General features: G+C 38.9%; 1 protein-coding gene across 1 annotated transcript in view; it reads right to left on the reverse strand.

The window, feature by feature from the left end:
• Positions 1-3,335: 3,335 nt before the first annotated feature.
• Gpc4 (glypican 4) overlaps positions 3,336-23,867 on the reverse strand; it is an 84,225-nt gene continuing 63,693 nt past the window's right edge. Inside the window, exon 3 of the mRNA XM_055618066.1 lies at positions 3,336-3,541. Coding sequence (XP_055474041.1) covers positions 3,336-3,541 — 206 coding nt within the window. The remainder of the gene's footprint in view (positions 3,542-23,867) is intronic.

The raw sequence follows: 23,867 nt of genomic DNA on the forward strand, positions 1-23,867 counted from the left end.
TTGAAAGGACTACATGGAGATACTGCCAAATGAGGTGTTTTCTTGTATTTCAGACCTGGGTAGGTCTGAAAACAAACACACACAGCTTAGAATGTACAAGTCAACTTTTAAACTATATACTCACTTGAGACACACAAACAACAGAAAACAGAAAATATAGACGCAAAACCAACCAACCAACCAACCCAAAACCAGCCAACCTTCCAAAAATCCTGAGAGCTAAAAGAATGGGGAAAAGGATTTGTTCTTCACATTTGATTAGTCCAAAAATGCCAGAGCAGGTGCTTTAACCACTCACTTGCAATGGAGTCAGAGTAACCGAAAACTGAGTCAGTTCTGGCTTGGTGCACATAAATAGATTTTGATAGCACAGGAAGTTGTCAGGGCTCAAAATCACCTCCGTGAGTATGCATTTTGAGCTTGGACATAGCCAGATGCTCTTTAGAAGTTAATGGACCTGTGCTATGGTTTTTTTTTTTCTTTTGTTTTGTTTTTCTTTCTTTTCTTTTTCTTTTGTTATTTGCCCTGTATCCTTTTGCTATTTCCTCACTATGTATCTCTGGAGGGCTATGTGATTCTGTGACTTTGTAGTCCTTCTTTGGTTCCCCAAATTTCCTCTTTTCCACTTACACCAAAGACAAAAAGTTTGCCCTTTTAATCACAGTAGTAACAATTCTGTGATCAAACCACCTTTGGACTTCTGAGAATTGAAATAGCCCTAAAGCACTTCAGTCAACATCCCTGGATGTTTTTAAAAAATGTATCTATCGCTCAAACACCGGATGCAACACCTACTAAAGGACTGCTGGGTACCAGACAACTGATGTTCTGCCATGAAAAATTATTTCAGAAAATTGAACTGAAAGAAAATGTACAAAGTATTCCAGCTGTGTTCTGATGTCCAGACCAAACAGATTTTAGCAGCTTACAACAAATTTTAATTGGTCGTCATTACCTTTATTGTCTTTGCCATGTTTGAAATTAGAGTCGGAAGAAATACAAGGGAGTTTTATAATTATTTTTGAGTATGTTTTGGAACCAATAAAGACACAGTTTTAATGTCTTTATTGAATGTGAAGAACAAGACCAATTGTTTCTATATTAAAAAAAACAACTAAGCATATGTTAACACTTACGGATAACAGCTCTAAATATAGTTTTCTTTCAATAAAAGCTTTGCACGTTGCCATCATACTATGTACTACATTGCTATAAAACCATGGGGAGGAGATGGGAGAGAACAGCTAAACCAGCAGACCACAGGCAATGACTGCGGACTCTACTCCAGAGAAAGATGTGTATAACCAGAAATAGGACAACTTTCTCTGGAAAAGTCTGAATCCACAATTGGGTATGTGTTATGTTCTACAACTTTCTCTTTGAGAAGCCCACATCTATACTCTTGGATGTGTCTTCCTTTTTGCTGAGCACCTCTCTCTTTCTATTAACCCTTAAGCTTAAGCCTGTATGAAAGCCTTCCTATTAACCCTCAGGTGTTCGTCATCCAAAAGAGAAAAAAAAATGAGGTGACTTAGAGAGGATGGGCTTGGGACTTGGAGACACGTTTATCACCACTGCACCATGCTGTCAACAGGAGCAAGATTTAAGTTTCTTTTCTAATTGTAGTACGGAAATCCCGTGTGGTCATTTTTAAAGCATTCACCTCTCTTATATTCCAGAGTCAAGAGACTTTCACTGTTCCTGGGTATGATAGTGCATACCTACCTATTTCTCATATTCCCATAGACCAATGGTTTCCAAAAGAGCAACAGACCTAGTGCTAATCCTAGCACAAGGGTAGCTAAACCAAGATCATGAATCACAGGCCACCCTCTCAAAAAAAACAAAAAAAACTGATAGACTTAGAAGGACAGGTATTAAGAATATGAATGATTCACTGCTTTCATTATCTAAAATAACAGTGACCTAGAGACAGGGAGTGTCTAGTATTGTACTTGCCAATTATATCTATTTTCACAAAGGGTTAGCATGTATTCTTTAACAAACGGAGCTAGATATACCAGGGTTACGTTAATCAAGAGGATATAAAAATACACATATTTATTCTCACTCATCAGGGAAAGGAGATAGAGTTAAGAACAAAGAGACTGGAGGTATAGGTCAGTGATTGAGTACACGTGTAGCACATGTGATGTCCTGGGTCCCTTCCCAAGCCTCAGCAAGCAAAATCAAGACCACATCCATATTGCACAGAGCGTTCTTGGAACAATGAATAGGATCAATGGCATACACTAAAATAGCTAGACAGTATTTAAGTTCAACTATGTTACAAATTAAATGTGTCATAGTCTAGCCTGGACAGCTTACTAATACTTATTAAACTGGTTACAAAAAGTTTCAAATAATGACTCTCAAAATAAATGCCTGAAATATAACCTGTTCTATAGTTGGGGACTGTCTTATCTGCTATATCAAATCTAATTTAGTCTAACTTCTCACCATGGTAACAAGCCCTTTGCAGGAAAACTCAAAGACATTTCACATCTAGAAAATGTGCCTTGTACTACTTACCACGCATGTCAAGAAAAGCCTGCTTCAAAGGTACTATGTAATTAGAATTGCCTTTAAACAGGCACAAAGGAAATTGTTCTGATTAAAATCAAGTCTGCTTCACAACGATCATGAGTGAGCAACATCACAGAAAGGAATCCTGGGGTGTTTAGGACCTCATTCTAATTTTGCATCTTTACTCTATGGGGCTTGAAGTGCCTCCCTTTTGCCTACTTCCTCTCTATTATATGAAGTATAGATGTGAGAGGGTTTAAAGTTCTTCTGTGGTGTTCCATGGAAAGACTACACCATACCTCGGGTAATAATGATCCTGGAGAAGGAGCCAAGCTTACTGAAGACCACAGACTAGTAGCCACTTCCTGGTTACTAACTGCATAGATGCTCGAAAGCTAAACACCAATCCTGTCTCTGTGTTAAGGGGATTCTTAGAATTCTAGTTGACAATCCATTTTGATATTTAATATGAAGTCCAACGTCTGTAGAATCTCTCTATTAGGTAGTGGGATGTAGACAGCTTTGAGATGTCTGCTTTTTATTAGGAAGTCTCTTTTTTTTCCTACCAGTGGCTTACGTCAACAACATATGCAGCATTCATCCCCCCCCAAAAAAAAAGAAATAAAGAAAAGCATTTAAATTAACCCCATCTATTTTTAAGTGCCTTTAACCATAATATTCCCATAATGCCTAGTTGCACAGATGCCAGTGCAACTGCTTAGCTAACTTGCCCCTAGAAGCCTACTTCACCACCCCGTGTTTGGAGAAAATTGAAGTTCCAAGGGAACAGAGAGGCATCTGAGAATTGATCATACAAAAGAGCTGTCAACTGTTATATGCAACTTAGATCGCATACCATCAAACTTCTTGTAACGAGATGCAAAGATGGCTTGCAAATGATGGCACTGTTCACTGACCACGTTCTTGAAATCATCTTTACTTTGCAGGCTGTACTTCTCTTCCATCTCTTGAGAGCAGCAGGTATAACCTTGGGGACAGATCTTCAAATGGTCACCTGGAGGGTAAAAAAGACAATCTATATCACCAATATCCATCAGGTCCAAGAGAAAAGGGCTTGATTTCAGATGCACTTCAGATTCCACTTCATTTAAGCCAGGGAGGCTCTTTGTTGAAGCTCCAACAGTGCACACATAAAGGTTTCATGGTACATGAAAATGTTTATTCACATGGTTTTTCGGATCACTTTCCTGTAGCTGGGCTACAGGGCTCAGTGGAAGAGGATGCGGTTAGTCCTGATGTGACTTAGTATGCTGGAGTTAGTTGGTATGGGGCAGGGGTCGGGGGAGGTGGCCTCCTCTTTTCTGAGAGAAGGGGAGGGAGTGAAAAGAAAGAGGGTGGGAGGGTGAGACCAGGAGGAGAGGAGGGAAGAAGCTGCAATCTGGATGTAAAGTAAGTAAATTAATTTAATTTTTTAAAGCTCGCAAATAAATCACACACAAAATTAACCAAACTGAACCTCTATACAACTTAATGAACTTATATACAGCTAGAGCTGGCATTAGAAATGGAAGCTGTGCTGCATCATACTAAAATTTTCACTTTCAGTATCAAATATATTTAGTGCACTTATCAACCACATTAAAATAAAATATAGCCACCTCCCAGAGGGGGTAAAATAAAACAAAAACAGAAGAGCTTTGTAATCAGGAAGATGGCTTAACTACAGGAAAGTCAGAGTGGGGCAATAAGAACAGCATCTTTTGGTAGCAACGCAAACCCTTTTCATAAATTCCTCATGATTCTGTGTGATAGCACTGTGTATGTCAATCATCTAAACACGAGAGTTTTAAGGATTTGAGAGTTTATATTTCAAGAGAAAGAGAAGGATTTATAAAATATGTGATAATCAAAAATGAAGTAAATATTGAAGTCCATGTTGTAGTACAAGACAGTAACGTAATTTATAAGCATTAGTTCTACGGAGGGAAAGCAAAGAGGGTTTTAAAATTAAAACTTGCAATGAAAGTAGCTTAAATTCAAGGGGTTGTCAGCACAGAGAAAAAAGCTATGGGAGTTCATACTGGATAATCTGAATCTATGCTAAATCTTGAAGAAGTGATCACAGGCAATCCTCTATGTTAAGATTTTATATCTCCACCTTCTAAGCAGGTATTTAAACTACATCCACCTAATGTGTGCATTGTGGTCACTTATTCCCCATATATTCTCACAGACCAATGGTTTCCAATAAATGTGCTCTTTATGTAGTGACATAGCCCAGAGTAAAGGAAAGTGTCAGATGTATCATTCCACAACAACCCAGCCAAAAAGTAACTCAGAACTACAATCTGTCCATAGTTCAGAGCTAAGGGTTTGGATAGTCCTTCTATGATTCTTTGTTGTTCCTCCTCTTTGTTCTTCCTCAGTCTCAGAATGAAAACTTTGCTTTGAAGAAATCTCATCTCTCACAATGACCAAAGAGGTGAAGTGAAGCTCAAAAATAAACCACATCAGGTACTATGACTTGAGTCACTCTAATATTTACAGATTTGATAAAACTGTATACACATTCACCAAGATTTGCTTCCAATGCTCTGCTATTGCTGTCCATGTATGGAAGACAAAGCAGAATCTGAAAAGAATCATGATCTCAGAATCTGGGCCAAGTACTGAAGTGTGTACCTACTGTCCCAGCTACTAGAGAGGGTGGGTACAACATGGGGAAACTTCATATCAAAATGAAACCTCAGGAATGAGTCTACTAAAGTCATGGGAACTTGACTATGGTGTGTTGAGCATTTGAATTATAGCTGTGTTCCAGTAGGAATCTCTGAGAATTCACTAGAGCAACAAGGCTCTTTCAAAAAGATTTTTTTTAAGCATTATTTATTTAGCGTCTTGGGTTGTGCGTGTTGGGGGGGGGGGAAGAGGCTTGGTGGCATCTTTACTCGTTGATTCATCTTTCAGACCCTTATGTGTCTTATAAAATTGAGTATTGTTTTTATTCATTTTTAATGTGTATGAGTGGTTTTCCTGCATATATTCCTGTGTGCCATGTGTGTGTGCCAGGTGCTCGCTGAGGACAAAAAAAGGCCTAGATTCCCTGGAACTGGAATTACAGAGTTTGTGAGCTGCCATACAAGTGTTAGGAATTGAACTCTGGATCCTCTGGAAGAGCATCACCCTTGGTGGCATAGGGAGTTAGAGGCCAGCTTGGGCTGTGAGAACCATTTCAACTCCCCTCCCCTAAAATAGCAACAACATAGATATATTCATTTTCTTGGTAAAGAACTCTCTTCATAACTCTGTAGCAGTCTGTTTTTCTCTGAGGAGCACCAGTGAAAACTCACTGCCTAACACTTGCAATTAAAATGTATCCAGTTTGTTGTTCTCAATGTGCACCTTATTGTATCCTTTCCCCTTGTGAGGCACTGTTTGAGCTACTCAGCTTTTGGATTATCTGCCAGGGAGGATGTGGCTCAGCGGTAGTGTTTACCTAGCATGTGTAAGGCTCTGGGATCAATCCCCTATATCACAGAGATGGAAAAATAAAAAACCAAAAACAAAAAGAAAAGATAGAAAAAAAACTGACTAATTGTACGTTAATCAGCAAGATGCCATATCTTGAAGGTGTTTTGTATATTGTTTGAATGGTGTTCTGCTTACATTTTCGCTTTCTTCAGTGAGAAACGCTTTTTTCTTTCTGCAGACCTCTTTTTAAAATCTGGATGTCCTCTACATTTCCCATTTATTTAAGAAAAAAAAAAGCCACACCTCCTTTAGGCTTTGAGAGCTGAGCACAGGGACGAATGCTGATTTGGGAAAAGTAACAAGTCAATGTGAGACAGCAATGGATACACCCAACATCGACTAGGGTCTCATGTGATTCTCATACATACTTTGCACAGAGAATCATCACTGGGAGCTGGAGAGATGGCTCAGTGGTTAAGAACACTTGCTCTTCTTGCAGAGGACCAAGATGAAGTTCCTAACACCCTCATGGTGACTCACAATTGCCTGTAACTGCAGTTCCAAGATATGTGACACCCTCTTCTGACCTCTGCCAGTACTAGGCATGCACGTAGCACATATTCATATGTGCAAGCAAAAAACCTAATACACAAAATGGATGGGTATATACATACATATGTACATGCATACACACACACACACACACACACACACACACACACATATATGAATGAAGAACTCATTACTGGATACATGCTCCCAAAACAACCATCAGGGAATTTAGTAACAGTCATTATCCCCACCACCACCACCACCAAGAAAAAAGAAAGGAAGAATAATAGGTAGACAGGCTTTTGAATTCAAGTATTTATCAACAAATAGCAGCTAGGATCTCCAATTGTCATTTGTCCCACATTTCCCCACTCAGTCTCCTGCTTCCACAATTCCAGGTACATATACATATGTACATAAATCACTTTAAATACGTTCTGTCTGATTTCCACCCTGCCTTCACTCTGCCAATTGTTCTTTTTTACCACACCCCTCTTATTTAAATGCACATATTATGAAATGAAAGGGCTGATTTTTTTTTTTTTTTATTGGTAGTACTTGTTCAGGGCTCCTTATTCTTCATTTAAAAAGCAAGTGAACTGAATACTTTATGATTTTCTAAAGAAGCCCCTAAATTAAGTTGCTTTTGGCACATGGCCCTTGATTACTTTTTTTTTTTTTTATTGTAGGCCAGTCTTAGGAGGTTTGAATGAGTTTCAATGAACCATACTTTTAAAGCTTAACTACAGCATTTTAAAAAATCACCCCTAACAGCCAAACTTTTTTAATCATACCAATGCTATGTAATTTCTCTTTGGTCGTAACATAAATGCCTTAGTTTTCAAAGCCAAAGACAATCACAATAAATTACTATGAAATCTTGCTGCGTGTTTATTGGTTCTTTTATTAAGGCAGTAGAAATCAATGATATACGAAAAGGCCTTGAGTATTAGCAATTTCTTCCACCTAGTAACAGCACTCTGAGGTAAACAATCTGTAGAAGTGTTTTCTAACTTAGCTGTCATCTACTCCTGTTACCAAAGACTAGTTCTGATGCACAAATGAGTGCATCTAATGTTCATTTCTTATTCTCAGATACTCATAACTCAGCTTCCCATAGAATATGTTGTTAATGGTAGTTGGGTTCTTACATGGAGGAGAAACCAGGTTGGTTTTCACCATGTGATTCAGAAGGCACATGGCAAAGTGTCTGTCCAAGCACACTTGAGAAAGAAGAGATAGTGTGACTGAATGATCAGGGTAAGGAACTCAGTGAGAAGAAACTGGATGGATTTTAAGTGAAAATGTTCAGAGGCAATGAGTCTGCCATGATTTCTCAAAGAAACACTGAATTTTTCATGAGATATAAAGTTTTTCACAAACAAAATGAAAAAAAATCTGTTTTGTTGCTCATGGGGAGAGTTTTAAAAGGGGTCTTGATCTCACTGTGTCACCAAAGATGACCTTGGACTTCTTATCCTCATGTTTCCATCTCTCAAGTACTGGGACTATAGGTATACATCAACAAAGTCCAATGGAAGCCCAAAGATATAGCCATAGTCATATTTCTGACAATATATACTAGGTGACAAAAAAGGTGATTTTTGACAGGAGTTGAGAATGTAGAAAAAAACTATACCCAATAGTTGTGTGTGTGTGTGTGTGTGTGTGTGTGTGTGTGTGTGTATGTGTGTGTGTGTGTGTTGTGTGTGACTGTGAAGATGGCAATCAAATAAAAACATTTAAGAGGCATCAGAAGCAGATAAATGAATGAAGACAATATGTATATATACACTATGGAGTTTTTCTTCGGCCACAAAGAACAAAACTTTTTGATTTGCAGAAAAAAGAAAAGACACGAAGATCATCATGTTAAGTGAACTAAGCCAGGGCCAATCCTTTATGTATGTAATCTAGATGTTTTAAAGATACCTAGGTTCTGCAATGAGGACTATCAGGGACAAAGTGATTAATGAGTGGGGACTTAAGAGAACGTGGGCATGGATACAAGCACAGCACATGCTCTGGGTATGTGAAGACATCATGACGATTCATAGATTTTTACAGCAATATAAAAAATTTTAATTTCTTAAAGCAATAAAGCAAAGTCTTGGGATGGAATGTATAGCTCAATCTAGAACACCCATGAATGATGGATTCCATATACAGCACCATAAAAAAGCAAAATACAGCACTAACACCAAATTCCTTAGGAAACATAATACAATACAATGTAAGGTCCAGGTTGGATTCCTTACTAACACTAAGGGAAAAAAATCTAAGAAAAATCTTGCTGTGTGGCCATTCAAAGTAGTGCCACTGGGAATAACCCAAATCCCATTAACAGAGGAATGGATCAACAAAATATAGTATTAGTTGTACAACAGAATATTATCCAATAATAAGAACAAGAAAAATTCAGACAGATGTTACAACATGGCTGAGGCTTAAACACTGCTAACTAAAAGGAGCCTGTGAAAAGGTGCATGCATGATTCCATTCGTAAAAAAAAAAAAAAAAAAGTTTAACGTAAGCAAATCTAGAGACAGAAAATACATTAATAGTTATTTAAGAATGGAGCTGGGAGTGAATACAAAGCAGGATCTATGGGTGTGTAGAGTGATCACAACTGAGTTTAGTGAAGGGGGTACAATTGTCAGCACATTAAAAGGCACTGGATACTACAAATGTGTGAATGCAGCATAGGCCTGAGTCATAGGCTGATTCCTGAATCGGGACAAATATACCAAGCACAGGTATTAATAATAACAGACATGGAAAAGGGGCATCTAAAAACCTCTATGTTGTCTGTTAAAGTAAAAGGTTAAATTAAAAAAAAAAAAAAAGAGTAAACCTTGGCTCTAAAAGAATAGAACATAAATACATATGGCCGAGGGGGAGGAAGGGGCAACATGATGATGATGATTTTCAACATGCTTTTTAAAAAGACCAAAACCTGATATAATTCTAATATTAGGAAGCTACATTAAGCTATTATTGGCTGGGGCAATTTTCCTAATCTCTCAATTGCCACCTTAAACTTTTTCTAATTTTTTATTTGCTGTGAACAGAAAACAATTCCTTGCTGTTTCGCTAACGCGTTACCAAAATAGTTTCAGTTCGCTTCCTAGATGGGGATATGTAGCTACAATGCAAAAGCTAAAAATACAGGTTGCTATGCAAGTTCAGCCCTTCCAGGCCACTTACGAAACCCCAGAGAAACACACAATGGCCTGCTTCATGGAAACCAAGAGAGCAAATCTCCCAGGTTTTTAATAACCCCAGGAGGTGGAGGAACATATACATTAAATCCCTCTTCCCTGCTTCCAAAAGTGAGTGAACTGACTGCATGTAATGCGCCTTGCACACTGAGAGCCTGAAGTCATTTGACCTAAGCTTCAATAATAAAGCATATACAAATTACAGTCACTATGCAGATGTCTGATTTCAGATCACCCACCAATCGGTAGGAGAAACACAGCTTTTTAGCACTTTGCAAAAAACCTTGCCAAACTACAGCTCTGGAAGGCTTAAGACTGACTATGATTTTTAGGCCTACTGATCCTGCAAGGTAGGAGAGAGAAGGCCAATGAGAAATACACACATTTCTACAACCAACTTTATTATATTTCACTAAGAATAACTTTCATGTGTGCACAGTTGGGAGAAACTGGGCTGTTACTTTGAAAGTCCACCCTTCACTTTGGTGAGTTCACAACAGCTTTAAATTTTACTATAGATAGAAACCAAACAGGCTGCTTATTACTTGCTTAATGACAAGTTCATTGTGAACTTAAGATACTATCTGAGGAACTTAGATTCCCCATTTGAACTTCACCAAGGATTTACAAAGTGACCTGCGCCAAACCAGAATGAATGGCCTACAATGCCCATTGACTGACCTACGATGGGGTATTTTGTTGGCATACAGATCACCCTCATGCACTTTTTGTGCATGTATGTGTGTGCATGAGAGAGTGTGGGTGTATGTGTTTTATGTGTGCATACATGTGTGTGTGTATGCGATGTTTATTGTTCACTGGAATCCTTTTGTGTCCACTTCACATCTTACCTCAGAAGCTCTGGAATCACAGATGTGTTATTTTTGCACCCAGCTTCTGATTTTTGCATGTCAACCGGTTTACCCAGTTGAGTCAACCTCATCTATTTTCCACACTTATAACCACTCTCTCTAGGATTCAATGCTAAAAACAACAATCAATATTCAAGACAACAGCATGGAAGAACAATACTAGCATTTCACCAAAACTCCCAAATAATTGTCATACTCCAATATGAGGCAAGTACACGTACCTTATTGGCACTGAGATTCTCACTCAAATCCTAATTCATGACTTTGAACTGACCTGACTGACCAGACTATCTGGGAATATACAATTCCAAATTCATCTATGGATTTCATAAACATAGATGACTATGAATCTGAAGGAGCCACATGTGAATTTTAAATCCTTTCAGAAGTATACATACAAAGACTGTAAGGATGTCTGTTACAAGCGTCTATGAAATTAATCTTCTCCCAACTTTTTCCGTGTCTGTTTTTCTTATCAACTTTTTCACCTTCATCCTCCATCCCAATCTCCAAAGTTTTCTTCTACAGAGGATGAGTGAAAGACAACACAGAAACTGACACCTCCAAGGTTGCTCACATCTGTAATAGCCTTAACTACAGGCACAGAGCAGCCTAAAAAGGAAACACCCTTGGCTAAGACTTTGTTGCTCAATAGTGTATCTCAACTGTCATCTCCAAGCCATGAATAATGATTGAAAAAACAACCGAGATTCAGGCCTGTCAATCATAGCAGGCTAAGGTCATAGTAGGTCCATTTCTGACAGGTAATAGGGCTAGCCTCAAAGTGTCACAGAGATTGCCCAAGTCAGGGAAATCTGGCCATTAGCAACATGGTCTCTCTCGGCATTCACATCCATCTCTCCTGAGATCACAGATAACCTCAGTGAAAGCAAAAAGAAGAGGTACCCTCGAGACAACACGGCAGATATGCCTTTCCCACACACAGAAGGCTGACTGCCACCCAGTCCTCCTGAGGATGACAGGGTACCTGGTCTCAGTAACTCCACATGTCCAGAGCAACAGCTCTCAGGTTGTGCCTGCCCTTGAGTCGTTCCATTTTATAAAGCCACAGGCTTGACCCTAGTTACTCCACCTTAAGTGTAAGGGCCAAAGCAGAATGGCTGCATACCTAGTTGATGTAAGTTAAGAACCACCACTTGTCAGTGTATCATAAAACATTGTAATTTACTAAAGCAATCAGTAAACCTGTGAATATTATCTAATCTTAGGAATATTGGGACTGGCTCTGTACACTCCAGAGACCTTACCTTGCACATGTATCAGCTCGCTGTCCCTGCCTTCACTACAGCTGCCCTCCCCATTGAAATGTGCTGCCACTCTCACATTTTCTGTAACATGTATGATGATAAGTATTTATAGATAATTGTGTGATGTACAGTGTGATCTGATTTGTTAAAATCGTCTACATCAACGGGTAGCAAATGAAATTTGGAAACTGGGAATATTCAGTGTATTAAAGTCGATGAAATTGATATTGTTTATATGCTTATCAATGTTTACATTGTAGAAAGACACAAATGTGTCCGTCTTTTGTTTGTAATATAGCTTGTTTATTATACCCTCTCTATCACCCCTGGAATGATCCTTGTTTGTTTGTTTGTTTTTGAGATCTGTAACATGCCAATAAAAGGCTATCTTAAGACAAATACAAATTATGTATTACATAATTCATCTTCAAGGAGGTAATGGTAGCTACTACCATTTTTCTCAGTTTCCCAAGTCCCACGGAAACAGAAATATATCCTTGTATAGTGCGCACCTTTAATGCCAGCACTTCAGGGGCAGAGGCACATGGATTTCAGCTGAGTTTAAGAGCAGCTTAGTCTACACAGTGAATTCCAAGCTGGCCAGAGCTACATAGGGAGACTCTGTCTTGAGAAAATGAAAAGGAATACATAAAGGCAGACTTTGAATGCTAAACCAAGACCTTAATATGTTTTCTTACTCACGACATGAAAAACTAAATTCACTTTCCTAACGGGTATATATACACACAAGGCCCTGGGTTCCACATCCAGAATAAGAAAAAAAAATGAGAAAGAAAAACAATAAGAATAACAGTTTTCTAACAAAACTGAAATTAAAGAGAACAAAGGAAAAAACCCATTTGCTATGTATTCCAGTCCCTACAAACTTGTTCAATTTCTGGCAATCTTCAAATACCAGACTGCGGCTCCTTAGTCACGCCACTGCCATAGAGCCAGTGCAAATATGTAGATGGCCTTGTTCTCTTTACTGTAGAACTGTCAGACAACCAAACATGAAGGACTCTGTACTTCCATTTCCGTTCTGCACAGGGATGAAGGAAGAAGGGCTGAAACTGGAATTGCTGTAAAATGATGGTGTCTGCCATAGGATCTGATGGAGACAGAGGCACTTGAGAAATCTGGCCAAGAGACAAGCTTGAGACCCATTGCTCACAAATTCAGACTATCAGTCAATTTTATATGGCTTGGAGCAACTGGGTGAGTGCATGCTGGTAGCAAAAGCTTCCAACTTGGCTGCCGTAAATTTGGGGAGGTCAAAATTTTGAGGCCAACTATTAATTCCTAAAGCAATTATTGTCATCATCATTGGAACCCAAAGACTTTCCAATTACCTAACACTCCCAGAATGTGGCTGGCCCTTTGTCAATTTAGGATGAGCTATGATCGTGCAGAGTGGGTGGTTCAGGACTGTAGCAACTAAGAGACAGAAGTGAGGGAGAAAGAAATGACTGGGATATGCCAGGGGGAGAGAAAGAAAAGGAAAGTATACGACCCTGCACTACCCAGTAATAGGAAAGTCACCTCTAAACTGATGCAAATTGTGACCTGGCACCAAAGCCTGAGGTTCCATGGTAATTCCCACCAAGCATAGCGATCTGTTTTCCTCCCTAGTTTCCATTACACAGAGCCTGCAGATGGCACACAGCATCACTACTGCAATTATTGAGTATAATTATGAAGTCTTTGATGTGATAGCAAAAATTATTAAAATGACCCTTCTCAGAGAAGAAGGGCAATAAATACAGTCTCAATTGGAAAATTCAAGGAGTGACTTTTGTACCAGATCTTCTGCCAGAAAAGAGTAAGTCATTGAATATACTTGTGTTTGCCTCCTCTCCTTAGATGTGTTTTATCCTATGTGGAAATGAATAATGGTATGTCATTCAAGATATATTTTAAGAGTATACTTAAAAGTACTTCAAAGGGAAATAAAAAAAAAATAAACTGACCTCCTCAGTGTAGTTCCTCTGATCCCATGGTAACCAAGAAGGAACAATTTTTAGAATCTGCCTTCAAGGATGAGAATAAATAACAACTGAACTAAACACTAGCTTCATCTTAAAGCTGATACTTGTCAATGCCATAATTATCTGTTTGAATGTGCAAACACTGCAATATATTTTTAAAAGAAACACTAGCTAGAAGTATAAACGAACAGAATAAAATGTCCTATGCCACATTTTTAATCCGTTTGACCTTGTCCTTTAATACTGAGTCAAAATAACATGATCCTAGATTGTATACAGAATTCTAGCACCATATATATTTACCATATTCAATTTATTCCATTTCAATGTAGGACAGTAAAGTTTTTCAAAAGCTAAGATAAAACTGTATGTCCAGCCTTGTAAGTGTTGATTTCTGTAAACTGGTTGCATAAAACAGGACAAGTTCAAACAAGCTATTTGGAAAACAGGTTTATGCTTCTGGTTCTACTTTTTAATATATGACAACGAATACAGCTCAATATAAATACCAGTTAGCTGCTATGGTCTGAATGAGGTCTCATAGGGCTTGTATGTTGGAGACTTGCTCACTATTGTGGCACAGTTGAGGTGAATCTTTAAGAAGAGGAACCTACTAGGAAGTCACTTGGGTAGACTGTCTGGAGAAATTGTAGAAGCCCAGCCTCTCTGATTTCCTGCGAGGGTGGATTTCCTCCTAAACAAGCTGCTCACTCTGTGACACCATCTGCAAGAGACCTCTGACAGAGCTAAGCAGAGACCAGTACCAAACCTTTGAATCTCCCGAACTATGAGCTAATTAAACTTCTGTCCTTTCTAAAGCTAGTCTGCCTCAGAGATTTCATTATAGCGATTAAAATTTGGTGAGCAGATGGGCTTTGCCATCTTAACCCATCTACTGGGTTAACAGGATAGCCATATAAACAGATGAACTTATCGATGCACCATTACTTGGGGGCTAGGGAGATAGCTCAGTCTGGAAAGTGCTTGGTGAACAGGTCTATGATGACAGGAGTTCAGATCCTTGGCATTTGTGTATTTATAATAGGGAAAAGTGTGGAAGTGAGATACCTGGGGGTTTCTGGCCAGGTAGTTTTGAATTGTTGAATTCCTGCTTCTCAAGGAGAGCCTCTTGTTTCAAAGAAAATTGTAAGGAAAAAAAATAATAGAGGCTATCTGGTGTTGACTCTGACCTCTACATACCTGTAAACACAAACAGGCACACACACATACAAAGAAATGAGCTATAGTTCAGTCTTATTTCATATGACACCAGAAAAGGTTCATGGCAGCACCAACTTGGAGTTTCTACTTAGCCTAAAAACCTGTCAGTAAGAGAAAGGGTAGAGACTGGTAATATTTCATCACTTCATTATTATGCTACGAATCTCAGTAATTCCATAATTGGCTACAAATAAAACAGAAAATATTTCAAGGCCTGTGATGGCTAATCTTGATTGTCAATTCAATCGAATTCAAGAGTCACCATGGGAACATACTTGTGGGCATGTACATGAGAGTTTCCATTAAGCTTACAGCAGGAGGAGAAAAGAATGAATATGGGTGGTGCCATCCCATGGGCTGAGGTTCCAGACTGAATAAAAATGGGAAAGAAAGCTGAGCACAAGCACTCATCTCCCCATCCCCACCCCCATTGGACACGAAGTGAGCCTCATGCTCCTGCTGCCACACCTTCCCTTCTGTGACGGGGACTGTCAAACTGTTGGCCAAAATAAACCCTTCCTTAAGAGGCCTGTCAAGAGTGTTTGCCACAATGAGAAAAGTAACTTATCATCCTATGCCTGAAAACCATTTCAGGCTGAGCACACTGGAACATACCTTTCATCCAGCACTCAGGAGGCAGAGGCAGGCAGATCTCTTGAGTTTGAAGGCAGCCTGGTCTAAATAGAGTTCAAGGACATCCAGGGCTACATAGAGACCCTGTCTCCAAAACAAAAGTTTTTAAAAACTTTGTAGTGGACACAGGGCAAGACAAAGCAAGAGAAGAATACATGTTTGGCAAATATGAGGCCTTTGGTAAAATAGAATGCATTTTTTTCCTTAGTTGTTAAAATCCTTCTAGTAGCATGAATGTGCTCATTTTTTACATTATTTATTTATTAATGTCTGTGTATGTATGCACATGGATGCGAGCACCCTTTGGGTCTGACATCTCTGGCGGTCAAAGGACAACTTGAGGGTGCTGTTTCTCTCCTGTACATTCTGGACTCAAGACTCTCAGGCAGGCTGGCAACACCATTACCTTCCTTTCAATTTCCCCAAACTATCTCAACAGACTGTATTAACATGTCAGTAACCAAGGAATAGCTACTCAAGAAGGTGGGTAATTACATATAGTGTGCATGTTAGAACTTTAAAAAAAAAACTGGCTAAAATTCTGGGTTCCATCTTTAACACTATAAGAAAGATACTAACTATTATTATGAACATCAGAAGACGTTATAGGTTTCTGCCTCTGTGCTTCTGATAACTTAAATGATGAAAAAGTTTTAATTGTGTTTTAATATTAGTAGCCTTAAAAGCACTTCTCTTTAAAGATTTGTTTTTTCAACTTTTGGAAGTTGTGTGTGTAGTCATGTGAGCATATTCACACACATGCTGGAACACATGTGTTCTCCAGAGACCTGAAATGTCAAATACCCCTGAGGAGCTGGAGTTACATGCAGTTGTGATCCACCTAAGCTGTGTCGTTCACAGGAGCAATACGCGACGATTTTAGCAGCTGAGCTAACGACCAACAATTTCACCTTATCCAAAAACAAAACTATCCCTGTAATACTGTTTTGGAAATATGAGCTATAGAATCAATATTTTTTAAAATGTATTTACTTTTTATTAATTACAATTAATTCACTAGAATTTTTAGTTTGAAAAATGGCTGTTATCGTCTGAGACTGCTTGCTCTACTCATTATCCCAGACGCAACTGTGGACCCCCAAACACCACATACTGCATCTCCCTGTCTATAGGAAACCCCAAGGTGGGAGAAACCTCAGGTCTAACCTCAGGACACCCACCTCCGGAAAAGTTTCTGGCTTCCTGAAGGGTCCAGGCTCTAACAGACTCCAGGCTCTAGCCTCCTGCTGCACTCATGAGTGCTGTGCTCACCTGCCACTGATTACCGCTTGGGTACTGGGGCACAGAGCTCCCACCTCAGACCTACAGAAGCCTGAGAGCCACTGGATCAGCCCCAGATACTGCTCCAAGGTGCAACCAGTTATCTATAGCTAAAGTAACCAGTCAGCAGGGCTCGCTGGTTCTTCAAGATGGCTGTACCTAGCAAATATAGTGTAAGAGCAGCAGCATCAGTTCAACAAATTCAGAACAAGAAACGCAGAGGCAGGGCAGCTGTTTTCAGGACTTCTCTTGGTGGGAGGACAGACCCCCTGACTACCAAAGACCACAGTTACCACACAGGTCCATACGCCTGAGGTGAGCTGTGGCAATTCCTGAGAGGCACCGCCATTCGGTTGACCATAGCCAAAAATCTGAGGAGGCCTCCTTCAGAATCCTGCCAAGAGGATTCTCCCCAACCCAGGATTTAAGCAGGCCCCAGAAACTACCAGCCATCACCCGAGACAGCCAGCTGGGTAGAGGCCAATGTAAAAGCACAACCAACAAAAAGCAAAGCAATATGGCATCTATAGAACCCAGTTATCTAGGGGCAAGTAGACCTGGACACCATACCATAACTGAAATTCAAGATGACCTTACATCTACACTTATGATGAGGATAATGGAAGAAACAAAATGCATAAAGAAGTAGAAGAAGATAAAGTCAAACAGATTATGGCCATCCATAAAGAAATGGAGGAAGATAAAGAGAAACAGAGAATGGCCATCTGAAAAGAAATACAGAATGATGCAACCAAAGAATTTGTGGCCTTCAGAGAAAAAATTATAAAGTCACTGAAAGAAATAAAAGAAACAAATGAATGTGCAAACAAACACGTGAAGGAACTGAAGAAAAATACAGCCAGAAAGGTGAAAGAAATCAACAAAACGGTTCAAGATCTGAAAATAGAACTGGAACAATAAAATACAAACAGAGGAAATCATGGAGAGGAAGACCTGAGGGAAGAAAACAGAAGTACAGAAGTAAGCATAACCAACACCCTACAAGAGACAGAAGAAAGAATCTCAGGTGCAGAAGAAACAATGGAAGAAATCGATGTATCTGTCAATGAAAATGATAAAGCCAAAAAAAAAAAAAATTCCTGACACAAACCATCCAAGAAATCCAAGACAACATGAATAGACAAAACCTAAGAATAACAGGAATAGAGGAAAAAGAGGATTCCCATCTCCAAGGCCCAGAAAAAATTTTCAACAAAATCATAGAAGAAAATTTCCTCAACTTAAAGGACAGGCCTATGAGCATACAAGATACCTACAGAATTAGAACAGAAAAGAAAATCCTCCAGCAACAAATAATCAAAACAGTAAGTATACAGAACGAAGAAAAAAATTCTAAAAACTGCAAGGGAAAAAGGCCAAGTAACATATAATGGCAAACCCACGAGAATCAAACCTGACTTCTCAACAAAGACTGTGAAAGCTAGAAGGGCCTGGATAGATATCATGCAGACACTAAAAGAGCACAGATGTCAGCCCAGGCTACTATAACCAGAAAAAGTCACAGTCATCATAGATGGAGAAAACAAGATATTCAACAACAAATCCAAATTTAAACAACCCTACCCACAAATCCAGCATTACGAAAGATACTAGAAGGAAAAATACAACCCAAGAAAACTAACTACTTTCAGGAAAACACAAGAAATAAATAACCTCACTATAGCAAAACTAAAAGTAGCCAAGCACACAAACACTACCACAACCAATATCAAAATCAAAGGATCTAACAGCCACTCTCTCAACACCAATGGACTCAACTCTCCAATAAAAAGACACAGACTAACAGAATGGGTGCATAAACAAGACCCAAAAAAATCTCTTGCATACAAGAAACACATCTAGTCACAAAGATAGACATTAACTGAGAGTAAAGGTCTGGAAGACGCTTTTCCAATCAAATGGTCCCAAGAAGCAAGCAGGAGTACCCATTCTAATATCTAATAAAATAGACTTTGAACCAAAATTAAACAAAAGAATGGAGAAGGTCACATCATACTCATCAAAGGAAAATTCCACCAAGAAGACATCACAATCCTGAGCATCTATGCCCCAAATACAAGAGCACTCAAATTTGTAAAAGAAACATTAATAAAACTTAAACAAAACATACATCCCCACATATTAATAGTGGGAGACTTCAACACCCAACTCTCAACAAAGGTCAAGAAAACAGAAAATAAACAAAAACAAACAAACAAAAAAAAAACAACAATAACTAACAGAGATCATGAATCAAATTCACCTAACATACATCTACAAAAAGTTTCACCCAAACACAAAAAAATTACCTTCTTTTCAAAACCTCATGGAACCTTCTCCAAAATAAACCATATAGTTGGTCACAAAGCAAGCCTCAACAGATACAAGAAGATTGAAATAATCCCTTGTATCCTAAATGACCAAAACTGGACCTCAACAGCAAAAGAAATACCAAAATCCTACAAACACATGGAAACTGAACAACTCATTACTCAATGACTGCTGGGTCAGGGAAGAAATAAAGAAATTAAAGTATTCCTAGAATTCAATGAAAATGAAAGCACAATATACCCAAACTTATGGGACACAAGGAAAGCAGTGCTAAGAGGAAAGTTCATAGCACTAAGTGCCTTCAAGAAGAAATTCAAAACATCTCTTACAAGAAACTTAACGGGTCACCTGAAAGCCTTAGGAAAAAAAGATACAGACACAGCCAAGAGGAGTAGACCGCTGGAAATAATCGAACTCTGGGCTGAAATAAATAAAACAATTCAAAGAATCAATGAAATCAAAAGCTGGTTCTTTGAGAAAATCAACAAGATAGAAAAATCCTTAGCCAAAGCAACTAAAAGGCAGAGAGATGTCATCGAAACAAACAAAATAAAAATGAAAAGGGAGATATAACCACAGACACTGAGGAAATCCAAACAATCATTAGGTCGTACTACAAAAGCCTATATGGGGGAGGTAGAGTACTGGCTCATAGGTTATAGAACACTGGCTGTTCTTCCAGGGGTTCTAAGTTCAATTCCCAGCAACCACATATTGGCTCCCTATCATCTATAATGAGATGTGATGCTTTCTTTTGGTATGCAAGCAAAACATTCTATACATAATAAATAAATCTTTTTTAAAAGAAAGCCTATACAACACAAAATTTTCTTGATCGATTCCACTACTAAAGCTGAATGAAAACAAGGTAAATAAATTAAAATAGTCCTATATCTGCTAAGGAAATAGAAGCTGTCATCAAAGTCTCCCATCCAAAAAAAAGCCCAAGGCCAGATGATTTCAGTGCCAAATTCTACCATACCTTCCAAGAGCTAACACCAATACTCTTCAAACTATTCCAAAAAATAGAAACAGAAGGAACATTACTAAACTCATTCTATGAAGCCACAATCACCTTGGTACCTAAACCTCACAAAGACCCAACAAAGAAAGACAATTTCAAGCCTATCTCCCTCATGAACACTGATGCAAAAATAAAAAATAAAAATAAAGTACTGCACACCAAATACGAGAACACATCAAAGGTTTCATCCACTATGACCAAATAGGCTTCATCCCAGGTACGCAGTTGTGGTTCACTATACAGAAATCCATCAATGTAATCCACCCTATCAACAAACTGAAAGAAAAGAACCACATGATAATCACCTTAGATGCTGAAAAGGTATTTGACAAAATCCAACACCCATTCATGTTTAAAATCTTGGAGAGATCAGGCACTTACCTAAACATAGTAAAGCCAACATACATACAGCAAGCCTACATCCAACATCAAACTAAACGAAGAGAAACTTAAAATCAATCACACAGAAATCAGGGACAAGGCAAGGATGACCACTTTTGTATCTCTTCAAAATAGTTCTTGAAAATATTCAATCCCCATCATGAAAGGCAAAGAGGATGGACATCAGAAGAAAAAGAAAACAGGAAACAACCTAGGAACCTGCTACAGAGGGTCTCTGAAAGCCAGAAGAAAACAGGAAACAACCTCAGAACCTGCCACAGAGGGCCTCTGAAAGCCTCTGCAGTGCAGACTGTCAAAGCAGATGCTGAGCCTGATGGCCAACTGATGGGCAGAGTGAATGGAATTTTATGTAATAAGTGGGAGATAGTGGGAGCTGGAGAGGACAGGAACTCCACAAGGAGAGCAACAGAACAAGATAATTTGAACACAGGGAACTTCCCAGAGACTCATATTCCAACCAAGGACTATCTGTGGAGATAACCTAGAACCCTGACAATGCAGCCACTTCTGATGAGAACTGATAAACTAAGATCAGAAAGAAGGAGAGGAGGACCTCCCCTATCAGTGGACTTGGGGAGGGGCATGCATGCAGAAAGGGGGGGAGGGTGGGACCAGGAGGGGAGGAGGGAGGGGCTTATGGGGGAATACAAAATGAATAAAGTGTAATTAATAATAATAATAAAATAGTTCTTGAAGTCCTTGCTAGAGCAATAAGACAATTAAAGGAGATAACGGGGATACAAATTGGAAAGCAAGAAGTCAAAGTATCACTATTTGTAAATGATATGACAGTATACATGAATGGCTCCAGAAATTCTACCAGGGAATTCCTATAGCTGATAAACACCTTCAGCCAAATGGCTGGATACAAAATTAACTCAAAAATATCAGCAGCCCTCCTGTATACAAAAGACAAATGGTCTGAGAAAGAAATTAGAGAAACAAGACCCTTCACAATAGCCACAAAGGACATAAAGTACCTTAGTGTGACTCTATCCGAGTAAGTCAAACACTAACATGAAAAAAACTTCCAGTCTCTGAAGAAAGAAATAGAACATATCAAAAGATGGATAATCTCCCATGCTCATAGCTTGGCATAATTAATATAGTAAGAATGGCCATATTACCAAAAGCAATCTAAAGATTCAATGCAATTCCATCAAATTACCAACACAATTATTTACATACCATGAAAGAAAAATTTTAAACTTCGTATGGAATAACAAGAAACCTCAAACGCTAAAACAATCCTCTACAATAAAAGATCTTCTGAAAAAAAAAAAAAGAAAAAAAATCTTCTGGAGGTATCTCCATCCCTGATCTCAAGCGGTAATATAGAGCAACAATAATAAAAAGTGCATGGTACTGGCATAGAAATAGACTGGTGGATCAATGGAATCGAATAGAAGATCCTGAAATAAATCCACACACTTATGGACACCTGATTTTTGACAAAGATGCCAAAACCATACAATGGGGAAAAAATATAGCGTCTTCAACAAATGGTACTGGTCTAACTGTGGAAAAATGCAAAATAGATCCATATCTCCTTGCACAGAACTAAATTCCAAAGACCTCATGATAAAACCACACACACTTAACCTGTTAGAAGTAAAAGTGGGGAAGAGCCTTGAACTCATTAGCACAGGAAACAGCTTCCTGAACTGAACACCAGCAGCACAGGCTCTAAGATCAAGAATCAATAAATGGGACCTCATGAAACTGCAAAGCTTCTGTAAAGCAAAGGACACTGTCTTCAGAACAAACGACAGCCTACAGATTGGGAAAGGATCTTCATCAACCCTGTATCAGACCGAGGGCTAATATCCAGAATATATAAATAACTCAAGAAGTTAAAAACTAACAAACCAAGTAATTCAATTAAAAACTGGGGTACAGAGCTAAACAGAGAATTCTCAATAAAGAAATATAGAATGGTAGAGAAACGCTTAAAGAAATGTTCAACATCCTTAGCTATCAGGGAAATGCAAATCAAAACGACCCTGAGATTTCACCTTACACCCACCAGAATAGCTAAGATCAAAAACTCAAGTGGCAATACATTCTGGAGAGGATGTGGAGAAAGGGGAACCCTCCTCCATTGCTGGTGGGAATATAAACTTGCACAACCACGTTGGAAATCAATCCGGCCCTTTCTCAGACAATTAGAAATAGTGCTACCTCAATATTCAGATATATATATATATATATATATATATATATATATATATTCAGATATATATATACCACTCCTAGGCATATATCCAAAATATGCTCAAGTAAACAAGGACATTTGGTCAACCATGTTCGTAGCAGCTTTAATCGTAAGAGCCAGAATCTGGAAACAACCCAATGTCCCTCAGCTTAGGAATGGATACAGAAATTGTGTACATTCACACAATGGGATACTACTTAGCTATTAAAAACAAGGAAATCATGAAATTTGCAGGCAAATGGTGGGAACTAGAAAAGATCATCCTGAGTGAGGTATCCCAAAAGCAGAAAATCACACATGGTATATACTCACTCATAAGTGGGTATTAGACATATAGTATAGGATAAACATACTAAAATCTGTACACGTAAAGAAGCTAATCAAGAAGGAGGACCCTGGGTAAGATGATCAATCTTCATTCTGAAAGGCAAACACGATAGACATTGGAAGAGGGAGAAAACAGGGAATAGGACAAGAGCCTACCACAGCGGGCCCCTGAAAGACTCTACCCAGCAGGTTATCAAAGCAGAGGCTGAGGCTCATAGCCAAACTTTGGGCAGAGTGCAGGGAATCTTATGAAAGTAAGATTCTTATGAAAGTAGGGGAAGATAGAAAGACCTAGAGAGGACAGGAGCTCCACAAGGAGAGAGAGAGAAAAAATCTGGGCATAGGGATCTTTTCTGAGACTGATACTCCAACCAAGGTCCCTTCATGGATATAACCTAGAATCCCTGCACAGATGTAGCCCATGACAGTTCACTGTCTAAGTGGGATCCCTAGTAATGGGAACAGGGAGTGTCTCTGACATGAACTCAGTGGCCTGCTCTTTTATCACTTCCCTGTGAGGGGGGTGCAGCCTTACCAGGTCACAGAGGAAGACAATTCAGCCACTTCTGATGAG

The sequence above is a fragment of the Psammomys obesus genome, unplaced genomic scaffold (assembly GCF_907164565.1).
Source record: "Psammomys obesus unplaced genomic scaffold, mPsaObe1.curated_primary_1811, whole genome shotgun sequence".
NCBI classification, from domain to species: domain Eukaryota; kingdom Metazoa; phylum Chordata; class Mammalia; order Rodentia; family Muridae; genus Psammomys; species Psammomys obesus.